This window comes from Mus caroli, unplaced genomic scaffold, assembly GCF_978045245.1.
Source record: "Mus caroli unplaced genomic scaffold, Mus_caroli_1 scaffold_19, whole genome shotgun sequence".
In the NCBI taxonomy this organism is placed as follows: domain Eukaryota; kingdom Metazoa; phylum Chordata; class Mammalia; order Rodentia; family Muridae; genus Mus; species Mus caroli.
Genome location: NW_028227274.1, coordinates 65953745 through 65975473, shown reverse-complemented (window position 1 = coordinate 65975473; position 21729 = coordinate 65953745). Strand labels below are relative to the sequence as shown.

General features: G+C 44.2%; 2 protein-coding genes across 2 annotated transcripts in view; one reads left to right on the top strand and one right to left on the bottom strand.

Annotated features, from left to right (window-relative positions):
- The window catches only part of Ptpn2 (protein tyrosine phosphatase non-receptor type 2), a 62253-nt gene extending 57994 nt beyond the window's left edge, over positions 1–4259 (top strand). The window contains exon 10 of the mRNA XM_021151016.3: positions 3896–4259. Within this exon, the coding sequence (XP_021006675.1) occupies positions 3896–3917 (22 nt within the window). The 3' untranslated portion in view covers positions 3918–4259. The remainder of the gene's footprint in view (positions 1–3895) is intronic.
- A 4858-nt stretch (positions 4260–9117) lies between these two features.
- Positions 9118–21671, bottom strand: Psmg2 (proteasome assembly chaperone 2). The gene is made up of 7 exons (XM_021150754.3): positions 21494–21671; positions 18372–18543; positions 16841–16899; positions 15052–15170; positions 14358–14531; positions 9754–9874; positions 9118–9403 (listed from the first exon to the last, which is right to left on the bottom strand). Exons 1-7 carry the CDS (start codon positions 21548–21550, stop codon positions 9311–9313), a joined length of 795 nt encoding a protein of 264 aa, XP_021006413.1. The 5' UTR covers positions 21551–21671; the 3' UTR covers positions 9118–9310.
- Positions 21672–21729: the final 58 nt, after the last annotated feature.

Sequence of the window (21729 nt, the reverse complement as noted above, 5' to 3'; positions counted from 1 at the left end):
CTAAAGTGTAAAAGTACATTCCTTTTTTAAAATATGCATATGCATCATTTCTACATTCAGCAGAAACTTTACACATTTGTCAGGTTTTCCACAGTTCTCAGTTCTTCTATCTTTTTATCCATTCCGTTATGTGTCACCTCATGTATCAAACAGTGAACATGAAAAGATGTGAAGACTAGTATTAATCAGTTTTTGTCCAAACAGCTGTGCTCTGAAGATTCGTCAGAGGAAAGGTCCTAATTCCTGAGCTCAGCTTCCATGCACTCGGCTCGGCCCTTTGTCTTAAAGTAAAGCTAGTGCTATGAGTTCAGAACTGTGGCCCACGTTTCAAGTTACGACACGGAACAGCCCTCTGGTTGTCATTTCATTTTCCTTGTTTGCTTTTAGCACCAGTCCCAGGGTGCTGGCTCCCATTTTCTGCCAGGCACAAAAAGGCTACAGCTGACTGCTTTAAAAATAGCTCTGCGTAGATTCTGCAGAGAGACTGGAACCTAATGGCAGTAAAAGTACTTTTTTAGGGGCCATTGTATACAATCCACTTAACAAGTTTACATTTCGGTCAAGACATTGCAGACTGAAGATCTACATTGCCTTAATTTGTTACTTACTGATACAAATCTTTATTTGTAGTTGTTGTTTTGGGTAGGCTTGTATATTCTTTTTTTTTTTTTTTTTTTGTATGTGTGTTGAGATAGTGCCTTGCCATTGCCCATGCCTGGCCTTAAACTCAGCTCAAATGACTTTCCTACCTCAGCCTGTTGAGCAGCTAACACCACAGGTACACACTGTGCACACAGCTTTCAAGTATAAATCTTACAGAGATTATTTTAAAACCGTAGATAAGATTTCAGGCCGTTAGTCAAGCTTGGTTCATACCTCCTCCGAGTAGGGCCATCTCTGGGTCCTGGTGAGTAGTGTCTATATCTGTGGGAAGGAAGGGCTCCCCAGGGCCTTCATCTGGCTGAGCTTGATTCATCTGTTCATAGCATGGAACAAAATACCAACAGAAATGTCCATTCTATTTACATGCCAACGCCTAACAAAGTCTCTTATTTTTGAGACTCCTTTATATGGCTTTGTCATAGAATCTTGTATATACTTTTTTTTTTTTCAAAATAGAAATGATTTTTTTTTTCTCATTAAATTTGTCATCTTATTACTTGAAACGCAGGCCTTGGTTATTGGCAGTGGCTTGCTCCCGAGGAGGCCTTTCCGTCCACCCTGTCCCTGAATGCACTCATTTGAGTCAGATGCCATGGTTCTTCCTCACACTAGTCTTTGGTTTATACCATGCAGCACCACACCTAGAGTCACAGCTGTCTCTAACTGTCCCCTGAATATGGAATGAGAGACTCAGGCTGGGCCCTCATTCATTGCTGCTCTGCACTGGAGCCTGTCCCCAATCAGAGAACTTGCCTCATGGCCAGCAGTCTTCCTTCCTGGGCCCTGAGCAGCTTCCAGCCTTCTGCATTAGTGCCTTCTCTTAGCCATGGCTGTTCGGAAGATGACCCACTGTTCTCCACAGGTTGGGGTTTTTTTCCTGGCTGTTCTTGTCCCAGCACAGTGCCACCAGCCATTGTGAACAGTGCTTAAGTGGAAAGCTAGACCAGCCTAAGAGGCTTTGTGTAAGCTGATGTTTAGGATTTAAAGAGCCTGGACCATCTGAGTTCTGACTCTGAAGCTCTGCTTGGTTGTAAAGTTCACAGTTGATTCTGAGCAGTGAGGTGTGAGGCCACCGCCACCGGTAGGGTCTGCTTGGATGCCGCCTGCTTTAAGACCCGTGATGCTGTTGATACTTTTTTTCCTTTTTTTTTTTTTTTTGGTTTTTTGAGACAGGGTTTCTCTGTATAGCTCTGACTGTCCTGGAACTCACTTTGTAGACCTCAAACTCAGAAATCTGCCTGCCTCTGCCTCCTGAGTGCTGGGATTAAAGGCATGCCCCACCACGCCCGGCTGCTGTTGATATTTTAAATGACTATTTTAAAAAGTCTTTCAGTGTGGAAAGTTGAGGAGAGGAAGCCTAGGTAAGTTCCTTTAAAGCATGCTTGGCTCACCTCGGTTAGCCCTGGACAATCTCAGTCGGATGCTAATGTAAATGTTGTGTGGCAAAACAACTTAATGCAGTCTGACTTTCCCTCTAACATGGGCAAGAAAGAATACGCCAGCATTTGCCACTGCAGCACAGAAACAGCCAGCCCCCAGGATACCCACGTAGCTCATTGCTTGGTTTGCTCACCCATTTTACTTTTGCCTTATTAAAAATAAAATGGTGAAGTTCCATTCAAGTGAATATAATAGAATTATCTAAAAAGCCATTTATCTTAATAGTCTTACAAATAAAGTCATTTCTTAGAAGCTGTTCCATTGATTTCCTCTTATTTTGCTACCCCTAAACACTATTTGAAAAGAAGTAATGAGTTTCAAAAACCACACTGTGTCTGTTAAATGGCAAATTTATTATTCTTGGTAAATGTGTATTTAACAAACACTAGGAAAGGATAACTCGTGTGTATGTGAGAGAGAAAGAAAGAGCACTTCACAACACTTTAAATAATGCCAGCCATATTTTCAGATAAGAAACCCCGGTGGAGGCGTGACTCAAGCCTTATTTTCCAGCCTATGCAGATAGAGCTGAGATGCAGACTCCAGGCTGTGGTTTCAGTCCGTCCAAGGCTCAGGCTCATTGTGCTACTCCACTGTGTATTTACTTAAACCAGATGTTTAAGCGAGGAAATAGTAGACACCCCACTAGTGGAGGGGGGAAATCCCTTTTACAATGCTTCACTGACAATGGCGTACCAGAACGTTTCTGTACCAAAGCCCCACTTCATTCCTTTCTGTTCGGTTCCACATTCTGCCAGAGTCAGAACCAGCCGTTTGGTCCCAGGTCCTGGGACCCATTGCTATCTAAAGAGTATGGTTCCCTAATGAGAACACTGCAGAGAATTACTGTTGGGAAATCAAACAAGACTTTGTAGACCACCACAGGGGCTTGGTAGATCTGCCTGCCTATGGAGAAACAAGCGAGTAGACAGGAAGAACTTCATTCTCATGGTTGGGGAGGGAGCCTAAGTGGCGGGGATCTAGTGTATCGCCTGTTTATACAGTGATACAGTAGTGACAAGGATTTTCATAGGGAGAGAGGGAGGGTGGAGGGAGGAAGGGGCTGGGATTGGTACAAAAATGGAAATACCTTTAATCTCCCCAAAGCTTTGACCACTGGCAAACAATTGAAATATCAGCAAAGACTACTGCTCTTAATGGTCACTCCCTCTGGCTCTCTCTTGTTTAAATGGTGCCCCACCCCAGCATTAAATTGCACTGAGCTATCACGTTTTACTTAGTTCTAGTAGTTATAATCATTAGCATTCTCCTTCAGGAGAAAATCTAAATGCTGGAAATCTGATTCAGAGATAACAAGCCAACTTTATGTGCAAACTGTATATTTAAACTGTTTCCGGCAGTGTTACAGTGATTGTCCAAACTGGATTAGACTTTGCAATCAAAGTATGGGTAAGTCTAGCACATGGAATAAAACCTTGCTATTTCTTGTGGCTGCATTATTTTTTTTTAAACTTGTCTGTCTCTTAGCCTATCATGTAGAGGTCATTTCTTGAGTTAAGACAGGATGGCCTAAAAGATTCAGTGTGTAGTTACTGAAGAAGTGAGTCCCGGCGCCTCAGAGCAGTCTGTCTCACAGCCACGCTTCCATTTGGAAACGTGCCATTCTGGAAGGAAGCACTTGGTGTTCTTGGATGTGCCATGTTGGAATGATTTTTGTTGTTGTTGACTTTTTTAGTTCAGTCTTAGTTATTTTGTGTTTGTCTCTATCTATGTACATCTGTGTGTGTGGTGGCCATGGATTGAATAGATGACTTCTTATTTTATGTTTTAGGCCAAGATTGACAGACACCTAAATGTTCATGACTTGAGACTATTCTGCAGCTATAAAATTTGAACCTTTGATGTGCAAAGCAAGACCTGAAGCCCACTCCGGAAACTAAAGTGAGGCTTGCTAACCCTGTAGATTGCCTCACAAGTTGTCTGTTTACAAAGTAAGCTTTCCATCCAGGGGATGAAGAACGCCACCAGCAGAAGACTTGCAAAACCCTTTAATTTGATGTATTGTTTTTTAACATGTGTATGAAATGTAGAAAGATGTAAAGGAAATAAATTAGGAGCGACTACTTTGTATTGTACTGCCATTCCTAATGTATTTTTATACTTTTTGGCAGCATTAAATATTTTTATTAAATAGACTATGTTGGTTTGTGTGTGTGTGTGTATGTGTGTTATCTCAGGTCAGCTGTAATTCAAATAGTGAATATTTTCACATGGGTTTACTACATTTTTTTTATATCTAGAACCTACCTGGCATTGACATTGAAATCAGTTCAATGTCAGTAGTCTTCAGTAGTCTTCTTCTCCTAAGTATACTAGCTAGGTAAAATCATCAACAGAAAGGTTACAACATCGCCGCTGTTCCTTAGGAAAACATCAGTCTTAACTGTACTTAGAACAGCATTGCCTTGTGGTCAGCATTCAAGTCAGCAAGCCCAACAGGCTTTTAACATCACCGACTTCCTGTGTTGGACACCACATTCCCAAACCTAAGCATTTCCTCATATAGAGATGCCTGAGGTCCCTTCCCACCTGTGGCTTTTGGCTTAGTTCCCATCTATGTGCACAGTGAATATTGGGTTTTAAATGTGTTCTAATCAATTGTCAGATGACAGTGACACTTGGTAGCTGGAGAAACTCAAACCATCCTTTAAAAATCTTACATGTATGCCCAGTTTATCCTTCCTTAAAAGCTTACTGCCCCACAGAGTAGCACAGCAGGCTGTCTTTCCAGTGCCGAAAGAATTGCCCTTAACTCACTCCTTCCTCTCTTGATCCTCACCCCATTAGCATCTGACTTTTTTTTTTTAACCCTCACCCTCTCTCCCAGCAATGGCCCCAAAAGATCTTTACTTACACCATAGTCATAGAAGGCCCATGCAGCTTCTGGTAATGAGACTGGGTACTCCTGAAACTCTCAGGCTTCCCTGGCCTTCCCCCCACTCAGTTCTGTTTCCAAAGACTCCACCTTCCAGTCTGTGGATTTAACATTCTGACTGTGGATGGTCTCTTCTCTGGACAAGTCTAGATACACTGAAGTTGATTACATACATGCAATATCTTAAACCCCAGGCCAGATCTCTATTCAGAGTCACAAGCCTTAAATCCACATCCCTAATTGGATGCTTAACTTGCACACTGAACACGACCCATAGTCCCTCTATTCCATTTGCTCTGCCTGCCTCACAGTAAACTTGAAAGCCCTTCCTACTTCCTCCACATAGGCTCTGAGGACAGCCTGGTCTACAGAGTGTGTTCCAGGACAGCCAGGGCTACACAGGAAAACCCTGTCCCGAATAACTGGAAAAAAAAAAAAGTTTCCTTATGGTGTGGTCTACAGCAGAGACTTCCCTCCAGGTAGCGTCTGCTGCATTTTTATACCAATCTTCTGCACAGCTTCTCGTTGGATGTTCCAGAAGTTGGCATCTGTTGGCATCAGTATGTTTGCTCACTTCTCCACCTTGGGTGCACATGTAAGCAAAATTCTCACAACTACATCTAAAAAAATTTTTCAGTATAACCACCGGGTATGATGGCTTATACCTGTAATTCCAACACTCAAGAAACTGAGGCAGGAGACCAAATTGAGTTCAAGGCTGCTGTGAGTTTCAGAACAAAACCTTATTATTTTTTTAAAGGTTAAAATTAAGATTACTTTTTAAATAGGGTTATTCTGAAACAGAGTCTACGCTGTCCTAGAACTCACTATTGTAGACCTCACAGAGATCTGCTTTCTCTACTTCCGGAGAGCTGGGATTTAAGGCATGTGCCACCACAGGCTTTAAAATTAAGCATTTTGCCGGGCGTGGTGGCGCACGCCTTTAATCCCAGCACTCGGGAGGCAGAGGCAGGTGGATTTCTGAGGCCAGCCTGGTCTACAAAATGAGTTCCAGGACAGCCAGGGCTACAGAGAAACCCTGTCTCGAAAAAACAAAAAACAAAAAAACATTTTAGGGCTGCCAAGATGGTTCAGTGGTTAAGACCACTGACTGCTCACTCTTCCGAAGGTCCTGAGCTCAAATCCCAGCAACCACATGGTGGCTCACAACTACTTGTAATGAGATCTGACGCCCTCCTCTGGTGAGTCTGAAGACAGCTACAGTGTACTTACATATAATAATAAATCGTTGGGACGTAGTGAGCAGAGGTCCTAAAAATTCAATTCCCAACAACCACATGAAGACTCATAACCATCTGTACAGCTACAGTGTACTCAAATACATAAGATAAATCTTTTTAAAAAATTAAGCATTTTAAAATGTGAGCTATTGAAGAGATACTGAGATCCTATTACTAGCCTTCTCACACACACACACTGCTGAGAGAAAAGGCTGGTTTTGCTGGGGAGGTGGGAGTCCTTCTGGAGGAGAATGAGGGGCTGGACAAGTCAATGATGTCTTACTGTACATAGGAGGCACTCAGTCTAAATAAATGCTCACCAAACACGAGCCAGCAGGACATGAGATTTTAGTTTCAAACATGATCATTGGATGTGAAGATGTGAATGCCCTTAGCAGATGCATACTGCACCTATGGTGCACTGTCACGCCTGTCAACTCCAGGAGAGCCTGTGCATGCGGCATGCACCATCGTGTCAGCCACTGAACATTCCCCTTGAGCTGGGACAACTTGGCACACAACAAGGAGTTCAAGGCCAACCTAAGCTAATTTCTAAGTTGGTGAGACTCTGTCTTTAAAAAACAAACAAATAAACAAAAATAAAAAAACCCACAAAAGCCAAGATCCCTGTAGGTGGGGCTCATGTCCTCCCCATTTGTACTACGTATGCTTCCTCAGAATGTCACTTTGCAGTGATGACAGAGCCTGCCTTTCCCTGCCAGCTTCTCTTACTCAATAGATGTGTCCTGCAGTTCAGCAATCCACCCAGTGCCTATACAAGCTTCTCACATGGATAGGTTTGACAACTACTACTGAGGACAGCTCTTCAGGATCAGGGCTGAGCCCATGCCACATGCTGGCTTTCAGAGCCCTCCCCCTCCCCCCTTCCTGTCTTTGCTCTGGAAGACCCTTCAAGGATCAGACTGGCAAGATCCATCACCATTCCCTTCAAGGGGAGTTTAGCTTTGGGGGGATTTCCCACAGAAAGTAGGAGAATGTTTTAATAATGTATTTTATAAAAACTCTGAGCTCTGCATGGTGGGACACATTTTTAGTTCCAGCATACAGGTGGCAGAGGCAGGTAGATGTCTCTGAGTTTAAGGACAGCCCGGTCCATATGAGTTTCAGAACAGCCAGCTCTTTGATGTAGACCCTGACTCAAGGAAGGAAAAAAAAAGGAAAGTGAAATGGAGTCAGAGCAAGACCACTCTTAAAAGAAAGAGGTGATGGTGGCCTAGACCAGCATCGGTGTAGGTTAGCAGCTGACCTCAGGTATGAATATAGTGAGAATCCCCAGGACTTCCCAGGACCTGTGCAAGCCAAGACCAAGGAGGCTGCACACACAGCTTGCAGGGCTACTGTGAGATGCTTGCCCTGTCCAGGAGGTACACAGATGTTAAGTGTACACAGATGTTGAGTGTAGAGAGCAGGAGAAAAAGAGAATCATCTGACACTGGCTAAAGCTACAGGCCAGAGGGAGTGGAAAATTAAATTTCATTTCATTCCAAATACATATTGGAAAATAACTATTAACTATTTCAAACCTTACTGAATTACTATATATTTTTTTAATTTTAATTGTAAACTGATAACTTATATTTACCTGTACTGATGGGGTACGAAGTGAGATTATGACTCATGGAATCTGTGATTGAATAACTCAAGCCAATTATATATCCATCATTTCAACTATTTCTCTCTCTCTCTCTCTCTCTCTCTCTCTCTCTCTCTCTCTCTCTCTCTCTCTCTCTCTCTCTTTTGGTTTTTCGGTGTAGTCCTGGCTGTCCTGGAACTCACTCGGTAGATCAGGCTGGCCTCGAACTCAGAAATCCGCCTGCCTCTGCCTCCCAAGTGCTGGGATTAAAGGCACGAGCCACCACTCGTGGCCTATTTCTCATTTTTTATATTAAGATTATTTGAAATTTACTTTCAACAGTTAAGTGTAGAGCACAATACATGGTCATATTCGTCATATGCAGTGTATCTCAGAGAAAACCATTTCTCCTGTCTAACTGAGGCCTCCTCTTTGATAAAGATGTTCTTATCCTCTTCCCAACGCCCACCGTCTGGCTGGCACCATTTTAATCTCTGCTCTGTGATCTCACTTGTTTAGCTCCCACAGTGTTTGGCTAGTCTTGACTTGTTTCACCAGGCACAGTGTCCCCAGCCTCATCCATATCATCGTAAATAACAACACGTTTCTTTCTGTTTTGTTTTGAGACAAGGTCTTCTGTAGCCCAGCTGGCATCAAACTTGCTGTGTAGCTAAGGACAACCATGAGCTTCTGCTCCTCCTGATTCTGTCCCACAAGTGTAAGGCAAGTGCCATCGCTCCTGGTTTTAAAATTTGTCTTCTGGCTAGGTGATAGTGGCACACACCTTTAATCCCAGCACTCAGGAGGCAGAGGCAGGTGGATGTCTTGAGTTTGAGGCCAGCCTGGTCTACAGAGTGAGCTCCAGGGCAGTTAGGGCTACACAGAGAAACCCTAGAAGTATGTTACTTTGCATGAGGGCACGTGACAGGAAGAGTGACTAGGGAACATTTTACATTTGTTTTATTTTGAAATTTTTATAATGAAGAGTATATTTATTATTTTTTTCGGTTTTCGAGACAGGGTTTCTCTGTGTAGCCCTGGCTATCCTAGAACTCACTTTGTAGACCAGGCTGGCCTCGAACTCAGAAATCCGCCTGCCTCTGCCTCCCAAGTGCTGGGATTGAAGGTGTGCGCCACCACTGCCTGGCAGTCTGTGGATTTCTGATCTCTCAAGTAAAGTAAACTCGGGCATATGTTCCACTAGGCTTGTGATAATGATTATAGCAGAAGTAGAAAGTTAATATAGAACTGATTCAAAAGGGATACTTTCCAGATAAAACTGCTTAGGTAATAAAGTTTATTGTACAGAATTTACATTTATTGTATATAACAAACATAACCACCTCTACAACCTCTTTGCTTCGAGGTTTTATATATCACTATAACACAATCCCGGGCAGCACAAATTTCTGTACAACACACACCCAACAGCCGCTTTTGTGATCTCTGCAGGATGAGGGAGAAACTGAAAACAGATCAAAACAGCGCGGGAGGAAGCCCACTGCCAAAGAGCAGCCGCCAAGAGCTGGGGATCTTCCAAGGCAGGGCAGACGCCATGGGGCCGTCGCTCTGTAACAACAGGAAGACACTTCATCTTAGGCTGACCATCAAATATCTCTCTTGGTCTCTTTTTAGCTGGTTTTTATTATTAAGAAAACCAAAGCTATAAGTTTCTGTCTTCATATAAAATAATAGGCTTCTAAATTTTACCTCAATAATGTGCCAAAATAGTTTACCAAACAATGAGGTAACAGGTTAGTTAACTGTTCTCACTTATTTTCAAAAGTTTGGCTCAAACTCAAGCCTATGCTGAGATATGAATTTATTGAACAAACTTTCACCTCTTTAGCCTGCCTTACACATAATGCGAGTAACTGACACAGAGTGAACCACAGAGACTTCGCTAGAGTAAAACTTACACAGGGTTTGATTATCTGAAGCCATTCATTGAGGTACTCCACAAGGCTGACCGCATCTGGGATATTGTCCCCTTCTGAAACAAATTTCAGCAGAACTGCCATCTGGATCTCTTTAGAACAGCTACAAGAAATACAAAAAACAATTCATTGCTTTCTCCTGACACAAGATGCTTACAGTAGTACGTCAACCTGCCTCGTGTTGGACAAGAAAAGACATGGCATCATAAGATTCCTTACCTCCCACTGTCCTACACACACTCTACAGCCTGGGGAATATGCAAGTGTGTGCCTCCCTCATTCTCAGGAAAACCAGCCTTTCTCTAGCCTTAGCTATGAACACAGGAGACATGCTCTGTACCACTTCAAAAGCCTACTCTGAGAGTGGGTTCAGAAGCAGAGCGACTGAAATTAACAGTCTGGTTTAACAGGTCTTCTGCGGCAAAGACTGGCTTCAAACTTGCTCCATAGCTGGAGCTGACCCTGCTTCTGACCCTCCTGACTCCATGTTTCAAGTTCGGGACTACAGGTGTGAAACACAGCCTCCGCTCCACTCTTAGTAATCTAAAGCAGTGAGAGAAAACTGGAAGAGAAGGAAGTAGTAAGGAGAAGAAAGGTCACTCCCTAGAGATAACTTGTACTGTTTGACGCAGGGTCTCTATGTACCCCTGTCTGTCCTGGAACATTATGTAGCCCAGGCTGACCTTCAACTCCTAGAGATCTCCTGTCTTTGCTTCCGGAGTGCTAGGATTAAAAGTGTGCATCTTAAAAAAAAAAAAAAAAAAAAAAAAGCCGGGCGTGGTGGCGCACGCCTTTAATCCCAGCACTCGGGAGGCAGAGGCAGGCGGATTTCTGAGTTCGAGGCCAGCCTGGTCTACAAAGTGAGTTCCAGGACAGCCAGGGCTATACAGAGAAACCCTGTCTCGGGAAAAAAAAAAAAAAGTGTGCATCTTTTATTTATTGACATCTGCAAATTTTATTTTTCACTGTCTCCAACGTTATTCATGAATCAGTTGGAATCACGGGAACAAATCAGAATGACAGGATTCAAGCTCTGGCAGTCTCCCTTGGCAGATGTGTTGAGTAAGTTCCTTCTGGGTAAAACAGTTTCTCATCTGTACGAGAATCATGTGCCCTACCTCCACGGACACAGAGGCACCCACGGCAATCCCAGCACAATGGAGACGGAGGCAGGAAAACTGGCGAGCTGGGGTCAGCCTAGGCTATGTGAGATCTGTCTCAGAAACAGAATAAAAAGCACCAGAGAAAGAGAGGCAGAGGCTGACAGACTGACCAACCAAGAAGCCCAGCCTTGTGCAATTTCATCCTGCAAATGTGGCTGAGAATTCAGAGGCCCGAGCCGACAGCTAGAACCACAATCCTATTTCTGGTTTTCTGCTTGCGTTTTGCGTTGCCTTAGCCTCGGTGTCTCATCTCTCGTCCCTCAACTGCAGACTGGGAGACTGTTTACCCGGTCCCTGCTGTGCTGCAGTGCAGACGGGAGCTGCCAGCAGAAAGTTAGGGCAGTTACAGGGCTTTTTCAGAGACCACAGACAGGTGCTGCCTGTTGGATATTATCTAAAAGCAGTGATTTATGTCAATTTTCATTTTTTCTTTTACTAAGAGGGCTGTGTATCTGATATGGGCTTCTATTTGACTTGTGAAGAAGCAAGCGTGGAGGGTTCAAGGAGGGCTGTGCCCCATGCACAGGAGGCATCAGTACGCAAGAAGAGGTGAACCCAGAGTGGACTGTTGCAAAGTAGAAGTGAACACAAGAAGAGAGAACAAGAGCAGGGGAGAGACACCCTTCAAGGACCTGTCCTGCCAAAGTTTACTGGGCTACAGAGAGCAGAGTGGACGGAGCACCGGAAAAGAGTCAGGTGAGGAGACTGTGGAAGCCCTTGGATGGCCTGTTAAGGAGCAGGAATTATGTGCTGGATAAAATCACTGGCAGATTTTATCTGGGGATTGTGGCAACCACTACCTGCTGATACTGTGTGGGGAGGGCAGAGCTGGTCAGGATAGAGCACACAGGACAGTCAGTTAAGAAACCATAAGCAGATGCTATGGAATGAATTGCTCCTTCCCACAATCCATCATGCTGTGGCTAAAGCAGGAGAAAGGGTCTTTACTGGGTAACTGAGGCTCACTGAGGTCCTAAAAGGAGAATCCTAGTTAAGGCAGATCATGGCTGTACATCAAGAGAGAACTTCCCTCTGCTGTCTAGACACAAACATCAGCTGTCTACATCAACAGGAATCTACTTACTCCACAACTGCAAGAGGGAACACGTCTATTGTTCTGGGCAATCTGGGCCATCGTACTTTAACACAGCATTCTCAGCTGTCTGATACAAGTATCTAGGCTACAAAGAAGACAGGCCAAATGAGGCCCAAGAATAACTCAAAGCTGCTGATGCACAGGGCAGACCAGAGAACATGTGGACCACAGGGTCTCCAGGGTCTGGTGAGGCAATGGCTGAGTGGGTGGCAGACAAGGAAGCAACAGCTGAAAGAAATGTCCTAGGAATAGAGTACGTACTCAGGAAGAAGAGAACGCTGGGATAGTGCATAGGTATGGTCAGATACACACACACACACACACACACACACACACACACACACACACTCTTCTAGAAAAACCAGCTGAAATGCTCATACAGTATTTTAGAGAGAAATCTTAAATGTTTTTCGAAGTAGAAACCAGGAGGGGCTGGGGAATGTGGCTCAGTGGTAGAGTTCCTACAGAGGACCTGGGTTAAATCCCTACTTTAGGAAAGAGGGGCAAAAACATAAAACACCCATAAATAACAAAGAAGAAGTTTAATGTTTTGATCAAAAATTAAGTCTAATGTTCCACTGAGTGTGGGGATTAATCCTGCTAGTGAAAAGAGTAAGAGAGCTCAAAGTGCAGTATCTGAGGTTAGGGCCATGACTGAAATCTGGTTCTGCTATTTATAATTGGTACAGCTTTTAGCAAGTCTTCAACTGTCCCAATTGCGTGGTTAACAAAGGTGCATGTGTCTGCAGTGAATCTGGCCTAAGCAGCACAGGGGAGGGCCAAGCACCACCAGTAGTGTCCACAATGCTGTTATTTACATTACAGTATGAGCTACAATGACTCCACCGGGGTCTGTGAAAGCAACTGAGCTGAAGGTCCACTGACCTAACAGTCCCACAATGTAGCCCTGACTAGCTTAGAACTGTCAATCCTCCTGTCTCAGCCTCCAAAACGTGGGACTGTAGACACGTGACACTATTCCCAGTGAGAGAAGTTTATTAAAATATCTCTGAGCAATAGCAGGGAAGCGATGTGTATATCTGTGGTGAGCTCCGGCTCACTCAAGTCTGTTTTGCGGAAGCCCAGGGATGGAGCTCATTTTGCTCTGTTCACAGCAGAATGTAGAGTAGAACCCATGGAACTGTCAACAGAAGCCTCGTGTAAGCAGCGTCCTCCTTTCATAGCCCCTCCTGTAAGCAGTCTCCTCCTTACATAGCCCCGGGCTCTGTTATCCACGAACTTAACCAGGCACATGATGGAGGAAGAGACTGAGGGGATGCAAGGATAAAGCAAGGAACACGGGTTAGTGCCCAAGGCACCGGGAGTCTGACAGCAGACACAGGACGCACAGAAAAGTCAATCTGGGCCGGGCGAGGTGGCGCACGCCTTTAATCAAAGCACTCGGGAGACAGAGGCAGGCGGGTTTCTGATTTCAAGGCCAGCCTGGTCTACAGAGTTAGTTCCAGGACAGCCAGGGCTACACAGAGAAACCCTGTCTCGAAAAAACAAACAAAACAAAACAAAACTAAAGTCAATCTGCAAGAAGAAAGGCTGAGAGAAATACGATAGTGTTCTAGTTCTCCCCTTTGCTTTCCTTTCCACCTTCTAGTTTATAATTCCTAGACTAATCAAAAGCAACTATAGACACATCTAAAATAGTTCTAAAGTCATGTTAGTGTGCACGCAGCACAGAAAGACAAAATGTGTTGACAGTGTGACGAAGGGACACAGTGCAGTTGATGTTCGTGTTAGTTTCAATTAGATAAACTTGGAGGTACACAGGGGAACGACGAGGATCTCTACAGAAAGCCTAGGAGGTAGAGTGCAAACATGCATGAACTCATGCATGATGCCCTGAGTTCAGTCCTCTGAACAGCAAACAAGTATAAAACACAAAGGGAAAAGAATCAGATGTACCACTACAAAACCTCAACTACCGTAAAAGATGGCAAGCACAACCAAAGGCTGTAAAACCTGCGGAAAACAAACAGCAAAGTACAAGTTTTTTCTCCTCAGTAACTGTTTTAATAAAGGATTAAGCACTATCCAAAGGACAGAGGCTATAAATCAGAGTGGTAGTGCATGCTTTAGTTCAAGCCCTTTGCGGGACGGCGGCAGAAGGATCTGAGTTGGGCTACTACAGTAAGCTGAAGGCCAGCCTGTAGCACACACAGAAACAGGAGGGAGGAAGCAAGCAAAGAAGCACGGTGGCCTGCAATCCCAGCACTGGGGAAGTGAAAGCAGGAGGATCAGGGGTTCAAGGACAGCCTGGGCTTCCTGAGACTCTGTGTATAAATCAAGAGTGAGACAGAAATTGAGAAACTCACCTTTCGTCATAGAGCGTTTTTGTGATTCCACCTCCAGGAATGCGAATACAAAACTCAGAATCGCTCATCTCAGGTATGCACCGACTCCTTTCCATTTCTAGCCAGCTCAGGCTCTTTATTTTATTCTGAACACTCTTTTGCAAACAAGGTGTGAGCAGATACCGGAAGGGAGTACTAAAAAAATCATATTATGTTTTTAAAAAATTACAATTACCAGAGAAACCCTGTCTCAAAAAACAAAACAAAAGTCAAATCTTAGAGTAATAATGACAGCAGTCCATATAATGTTTTCCAAAATCTGTAATAAAATATAAAAGCTTCTCTTTCTTTATTCCTTTCTTTCTCTCTCCCTTTTTAAAGATTTATTTATTTATTATATGTAAGTACACTCTAGCTGTCTTCAGACACACCAGAAGAGGGCATCATGTGGTTGCTGGGAATTGAACTCAGAACCTGTAGAAGAGCAGTTAGTGCTCTTAACTGCGCTGAGCCATCTCTCCAGCCCCTAATTCTATTTCTAATAAATTATGTCTCATTTAATATTTAAGAACTCACTCTGGAGAATCATGGTAGAGTGTTTGCCTGGAGTGTGCAAGGCCCTGGGTTTGGTCTCCAGCACAATCACACCACACAGCACACACTCTATACACGACAAATGCCCACCGTATGAACTGTAACAAAGGCCAGGACATACCTGCGCAGCTGGGCATCATTGCGGTGATACGAATGGCTGCTTGAGAGAACAATGATCCTGGCACAGCCGCTGCTTTCCACCCAGGCCAGCAGCTTTTCACAGAATGACTTCGATTTATACTTCACATGCCATTGAGAGAGCAGAGAGAAATACAACTGGAGGTTTCAGAGTGTAAATTTAACCTATGTAACCCCTCCCCTTCCAACCTCACAGGACCGTGAGTGGCAGGACTTACTGACATTGAAATGATCAGGACTGTCAAATCCACTTACTTTGATTTAAACTATCTTTACAATCATAAAATAAATTGTGAAGAATGTAGATCTCTATCTTAAGGAAAACGTCCCTTCTCTCATGTACTAAACTAACTACATAGACATCTACAAGGTATAAAGTTCATTGTACTACGATCACAAGGAACTAATCAGATGGACACAGCGTAACGATTATCTGCCCTTGATTCGCAAAGGAATCAATACTGAGAAGAATGGGAAGAGGAGGGGAATAGCTAAAGGCAGTTAAAGACTGCAGGATGAAACTGCGAAACAGCAAGGCTGCCTTGACTGCTTCTAAGACTGAAAAGATTTTTGGTAAGAATTGAGGAGAGCTAAAGACATCGGATGACATTCCACGTCAGTAAGAATGCTGTCAGGGTTGCCAATGGTGCTGTAGTTATGGCTGTCCTTGTCTAATGTCTACTCCTCTTCGCATGACTGGACGGAACCCCGAGCCTCGTGTCTACACACGTGCTAGGCAAGTGCTCCACTGCTCAGCCCGAGTCCCAGCCCCTGTCCTTATTCCTCAAAGCCATGTGAATGTTTAAAGATGAAATATACTAGGCAAGTGAGCTTGTCCAGGAGCACCTGTGATCCCAGCACCAGAGAGGCCAACTCTAACCCTAGCTACACACAGAAACAGGAGGGAGGAAGACTCTGGTTTCAAATAACAAAAACAAGACCCTTCTGAATTTCTGACCTCCTGAACAGATAGTGTCTGAGGACCACCACAGGCGGAGTGGGTCTGGAGGCTGGATATGCAGGGCAGCTGCCAACAGAACCCCCCGAATCATGGCCATGTTCCTATGCAGTCCCTTGCTCTGTGCAGCTACAGGGAATAGACAGGTGGGGCTAGAGACTACTTCATCAGACACCTGGGCAGGGTCTCCCAGGCCCTGGTAAAGGGCTGTGCGTTGACTCATCTTGAGCTGGGAAGCCTGAGGGTTCCAGGGAGGTTAGACCATTGAGGGCATCTCTGTTGGAAGGAGCAGAGTGACAGCTATACTTTTGTTCCTTTGGGCAGTGGCGATTAGAGGTTTTGTGAGTTTTCTTTTTCTTTCTTTCTTTCTTTCTTTCTTTCTTTCTTTCTTTCTTTTTTTTTTTTCAAGTCAGGGTTTCTCTGTGTAGCCCTGGCTGTCCTAGAACTTGCTGTATTAGGCCAGGCTGGCCTCCAATCCAGAGATCTGCCTGCCTCTGCCTCTGCCTCCTGAGTGCTGGGATTAAAGGCAGGGGGCCACCAATGCCTGGCTTAGAACATGTTTTGATAAATGATTCACATCTCAAAAATTTTCTGCAGAGTTACCTGCAGAGAACGTGTTAAGCCTCATGAATAATCCACAATTTCTTTCAGTGTAAAAATGAAATGATAGTAACATACCTGAAATATTATAAATATTATAAAATTCTTTCCTAAGTATATAAAACAATATAATAAAATTAGTCTTGATTCTTAGTGCTAATGACAGTGTTCTGTCACCATACATTAGTGAACTTTAAAAAGCAAGCATACTAACCTTAATAAAGATGGACCTTAACTGAAGCACCACCAGCTTCTTTGACGGTAAGGAATACACTACAAAGAGGAGGAGAGAAGAAGGTCACAGGACAGAATACAGTGAACAAGCTGCTAGGTTGAAATTATTAGGGCTGGAGAGGTGGCTCAGCAGTTAAGAGCACTGACTGCTCTTCTGAAGGTCCTGAGTTCAAATCCCCGCAACCACATGGTGGCTCTCTGTAATGAGATCTGATGCTCTCTTCTGGAGTGTCTGAAGACAGCTACAGTGTACTTACATATAATAAATAAATCTTAAAAAAATTATTAATACGACAAATACTATTTGAGTTGCAAAAGCTTTTGCATTTAAATGTTTTCAACAATAAAAATATAAGCTTTCGGACAGGTGTTCAAGTGTGAAGATCAGAGTTATATCCTTAGAACACACATGTGATGACCAATCTTGTTTGTCAAAGTGTCTCTATCTGGAGTCAACTCAAACCCAAGCAGCTAGGCACACCTGTGAGGTGGGAAGATGCTCCCTAAATCTGGGCATCGATTCTGGTGGCAGCCCAGATAAAAGGACATGGAAGAAGGAAGCTTTTGATTTTTGCCTGCTTGCCCTCCCCCTAGCTGGCAACTTCATCTATCCTGTTGCTGAGGCACTCCTTTGCTGATATTAGAGCATCTAGCTTCATGGACTCAACTCCTGGATTCTCTGCCTTTTCTTTGAGACGGCCATTGTTGGACCAGCCAGAACACAGCCTGTCAGCCACTCTAATATATCATGCATATATTCATTCTATCAGTTCTGTTGATCTAGAGATCCGTGACTAATAGGCGACGTATCTACACTCACGGTGGATGTGGTGGCTCACCTGTAATTTCACCTCTCAGAAAGTGAAGACAGGAGACCTCTGGAGCAAGCTAGCTAGCCAGACTAGCTGTATCATTGGATTCTAGGTTTACTTGACTCTGCCTCAATGAAGACTTCCCGATGTCAACTTCCAGTCTCCCACACGTGTACACTTCCCACAACAAATGAATGACCACACAAGCATAACGTACACAAGGAAAAACATAAAAGCTCTATGCCCTTTCCAATGCTGTCCTGGATCTCCTTCCTTTAGGGCTTGTTTTTTGTTTGTTTTTTTTTCCCAAAGATTTATTTATTTTATGTATGTGAATATACTGCCAATCTCTTCAGACACACCAAGAGGACATCAGATTCCGTTACAGATGGTTGTGAGCCACCATGCGATTGCTGGGAATTGAACTTAGGACCTCTGGAAGAGCAGTCAGTGCTCTTAACTACTGAGCCAGCCCCAGCACATAACATTTTATACATAGTGTCACTGTACTTTGGCCCTGAGAGTTTATACCTGGTTTAAAAGAACTGATGCTGGACACAATCATTTACACCTGTAATTCCAGTACTCAGGTGGCAGAGGCAGGAGGGCCACAAGTTCCAGAAAAGCCTGTGCTATACAGTGAGACTCCATCTCAAATAACTAACTCCTCCATGGTAGGAAAGCACGCCTCAGACCTACCTTCAGTATTTATACTGAGTTCATTTGAATTTTCTTCTTCAGTTGCATATGGATTGTTTCCAACCATCGGCACCAGGCAATCAGTATAGAAGTAACCGATCTTACACATGTTCAGGGTAGAAATAATCAGATCTATTGCAAGCTGGCCAACATTTCCAACGGATACTGCTGGCTGAAATAGAAAAGATATGCCCTATAGATCACCAAAGTTAGCAGCACTTTTAAGTTTAGGTAGCAAAAGTACGGAATGCTTTGCTCAGACACACAGCAAGACACTGACTGTCTTACAAAAGAAAACAAAACTTTCTGCCCTTGTGGCGTTTCTACGAAGGAGGCGGCTCATTTGTGATAAACAGTGAAACAGACAGACAGAAGAGTTGGGAAAGAATACAGTGTTGTGCATGAATATCACTCTTAAGTAGGATGATGAAGGACAGGCTTACTGAAGGTGACAAATGGCTACACACTTGAAAAAGGCAGGGTGGAGAGCCACAGGTGAAAACACTATTTTCAAGGTAGTGAAAAGCAGTAGAAGGGCCCCGAGGTATGAACAGCCAGCAAACCTTGGGTGGTCTGCAGCTTACCTGTTATACTATCTATCTACCTATCTATCTACCTACCTACCTACCTACCTACCTACCTACCTACCTATCTATCTACCTACCTACCTTTCTATCTATCTATCTTACTCTATAGGTTGGAGTGACTATTTCTCCATATTAGACACACACACACACACACACACACACACACACACACACACAGAGTCCCATGGCTGCAAAGTGCCAAATGTCTTACCTATACCCCACAAAGGCATTCAGAATGCTAGTCTACTGGACACACCACAAAGTTATGGCACAGGTCACTCACATTCAGCACGTACAAAGCTAAACTTCCGCCTGACACTTAGTATTTCACTAAAGAGCTATATTATTTGTTTGCTTAAAACAGAAATTTCGTTTCTTTTCTTTTACTATGTCCAATATATAAGTAATTGTACTGATTTATCACCAAAATATCTTTTGTGTGGCACATGCACATGTGTGCAAATGTAGCTGCCTATTGAGTGAACAGATGCTTGTATGGAGCCTAGGGAACAATGTTGGGTCTGGGTCTGGGTACCTTGCTTTCTTATGGTCTTTTGTTTTTGTTTTTGTTTTTGGAGACAGGGTTTCTCTGTGTAGCCCTGGCTGTCCTGGAACTCACTTTGTAAACCAGGCTGGCCTCGAACTCAGAAATCTGCATGCTTCTGCCTCCCAAGTGTTGGGATGAAAGGCATGCGCTACCACTGTCTGGCTGCTTTATTATGGTCTTACTCCCTTCAGACAGGATCTCTTACTGAACCGAGAACTAGTGACCAAGAAGGCCCAGTGACCCTGCTGTCCCTGCTCTCCACGATGCTGGTGTTAATGACCAGCATGGCCCACACTGGTTTTCCCTGAATGCCAGTGATGTGAGTTCCTCAAGCCTGAGCTACACAAGCTCTCACTGAGCCATCTCCTGAAGCTCAGGAATCCGCCTGCCTCTGCCTCCTGAGTACTGGGATTAAAGACGTGCGCCACCACGCCTGGCTAGAAGTGTACTTTTAATATCACATAATACCCTCCCTTCTCAGGAGTCTACAGAGCGAAAATTCTCTAACAGTTGTCCACTACCGTGTAAAAATAAGCTTTACCTCTGAATTAATCTGTGAACACATATGCCCCACCTCTGTGGCTCTACCTTCCTAACACCTCATGTGGTGGTGAATCTCCCAAGCAGAAAATTATTTTTGTTCCTATTTCATTACTGTCATTTTGCTACTGTGATGAATAGTAATGTAAGCATCTGGTATTTCCAATGTTCTTAGGGCCCCCAGGATGGGTCGCGACCCACAGGTTGAGAACCACTGCTCTAACGCCTCCTCTCCATATGACCGCTCCCCCCTCAACCAAGAGGCATTTTCCACCATTTCACTAGTAACTGCTTAACCACCTGACCATCTGTGTGTTGTCACTCCCAAATTGTAACTTGCTTGATACTTGATTAAGAGGGTCCCCCTTTTTCTCCTTTTATTATTACATTCTCTTCTGCTGCCTTGTAGGTCACAAGGCTTCAAGCCTATTCGCACCACAGGTCATTCTAAATTTGCAGTATTACAGGAATATGCACCTCTGTTTTAGATAGCTTTTTTTTTTTTTTTTTAAGAATCCTAAGCCCATCTTTTTGGTCACTAATTTTCCTAAAAGCTCAAAAGCCCTTGTGTTTTTCCTGTCAACTTTTTAAAATTCCAAAACGCTTTGAAATGATGTGTCTATCTCGTGAGTACATGCATACATGAGTGCAAATACCTTCGTTGGCCAGAAGGAGGTGTCAGGGACCCTGGAACTGGTTATGAGCCATTGTGAGTCTCTAAAAATTCCATCCTCTGTAAGCCAGACAGGCTTGAGTACTGAGTCATTTTCTTTAGCCCCTTCCCCTAAAGTTTTGTTGTTCTTGTTGATTTGCTTATTTATTGGGATGGGTGTCCTTCTGGCTGGCCTGGAGCTGCCTTTTCAGCCTGCCTTGCAATCGGAGTGCTGGGAATACAGGCTTGGTCAAACCACTCCCAGTCTTCCTCAGGTCCATGATCTCAAGTCTTTCTCTTTTTCAATCTCCTGTCTTATTTATTGCTCTTACTGATCTACTGATGTTCCTAGCTACATTGTAAACTTTGATGACCAGCACGTCGGGATGACTTAACAAGGATCATTCCACAACTGCCTGTTAGGCTGTGATCAGCTCTCTAACGCAATTGATGGTCTAGATCAATACGGACCCAAACTACATAAAAACATTTCCACGGATAAAACTTAGGGATTCCCCGGTGCGACTATCTGCAATATATATGCAATACATATACTGCAATATATCCGCAATCTACAATCGCTACAGGTCACAGGCAACGAAAGTTTCAGCTAGCAGACAGGCCTTGATAGGGCTGACAAAGATGCTAATCGGACAGCTGCCTCTAGGGATAACTTCCAGGTTTGTTTGTTTGCAAGCTAAAAGCCTGAAGCAGAAACATGTGCCCGGCTCTCCTAAGGCCAGGTGGCTCTTCCCGGGTCGGGGTGGCGATCGCGTCAACTCAAGTAGAGACTCACCATCAGGAGTGTGAAGTTCGTTAGGTCGGGGACCGACTCCCCGCAGGGAACGAACATGACTGCAGTGGGCGTGGGAGCAGCTTGAGCGCCCGCCGGGATAGCGAGGCCACCTCCTTAGGACAGAAGGCGCAACTCGCGATCGACCCGGGTCCTTCGGGTCCTTCCGGTCCTGCAGGCGTCCAGCGCGCTGCCTGCGCGCAGGGCAGAACGAAGCTGGAGCGCGCGGCGGGCGGCGC

Excerpts from the sequence above, each read along its gene's own strand:
- Psmg2 (XM_021150754.3), bottom strand. The coding sequence starts at position 21,550 with ATGTTCGTTCCCTGCGGGGAGTCGGTCCCCGACCTAACGAACTTCACA. Across the intron at positions 16,900-18,371 it reads ACTCAGTATAAATACTGAAG|TGTATTCCTTACCGTCAAAG; the intron begins GTAGGTCTGAGG and ends TCCTCTTTGTAG. Across the intron at positions 9,875-14,357 it reads AAAACGCTCTATGACGAAAG|CTGTTCTAAAGAGATCCAGA; the intron begins GTGAGTTTCTCA and ends TATTTCTTGTAG.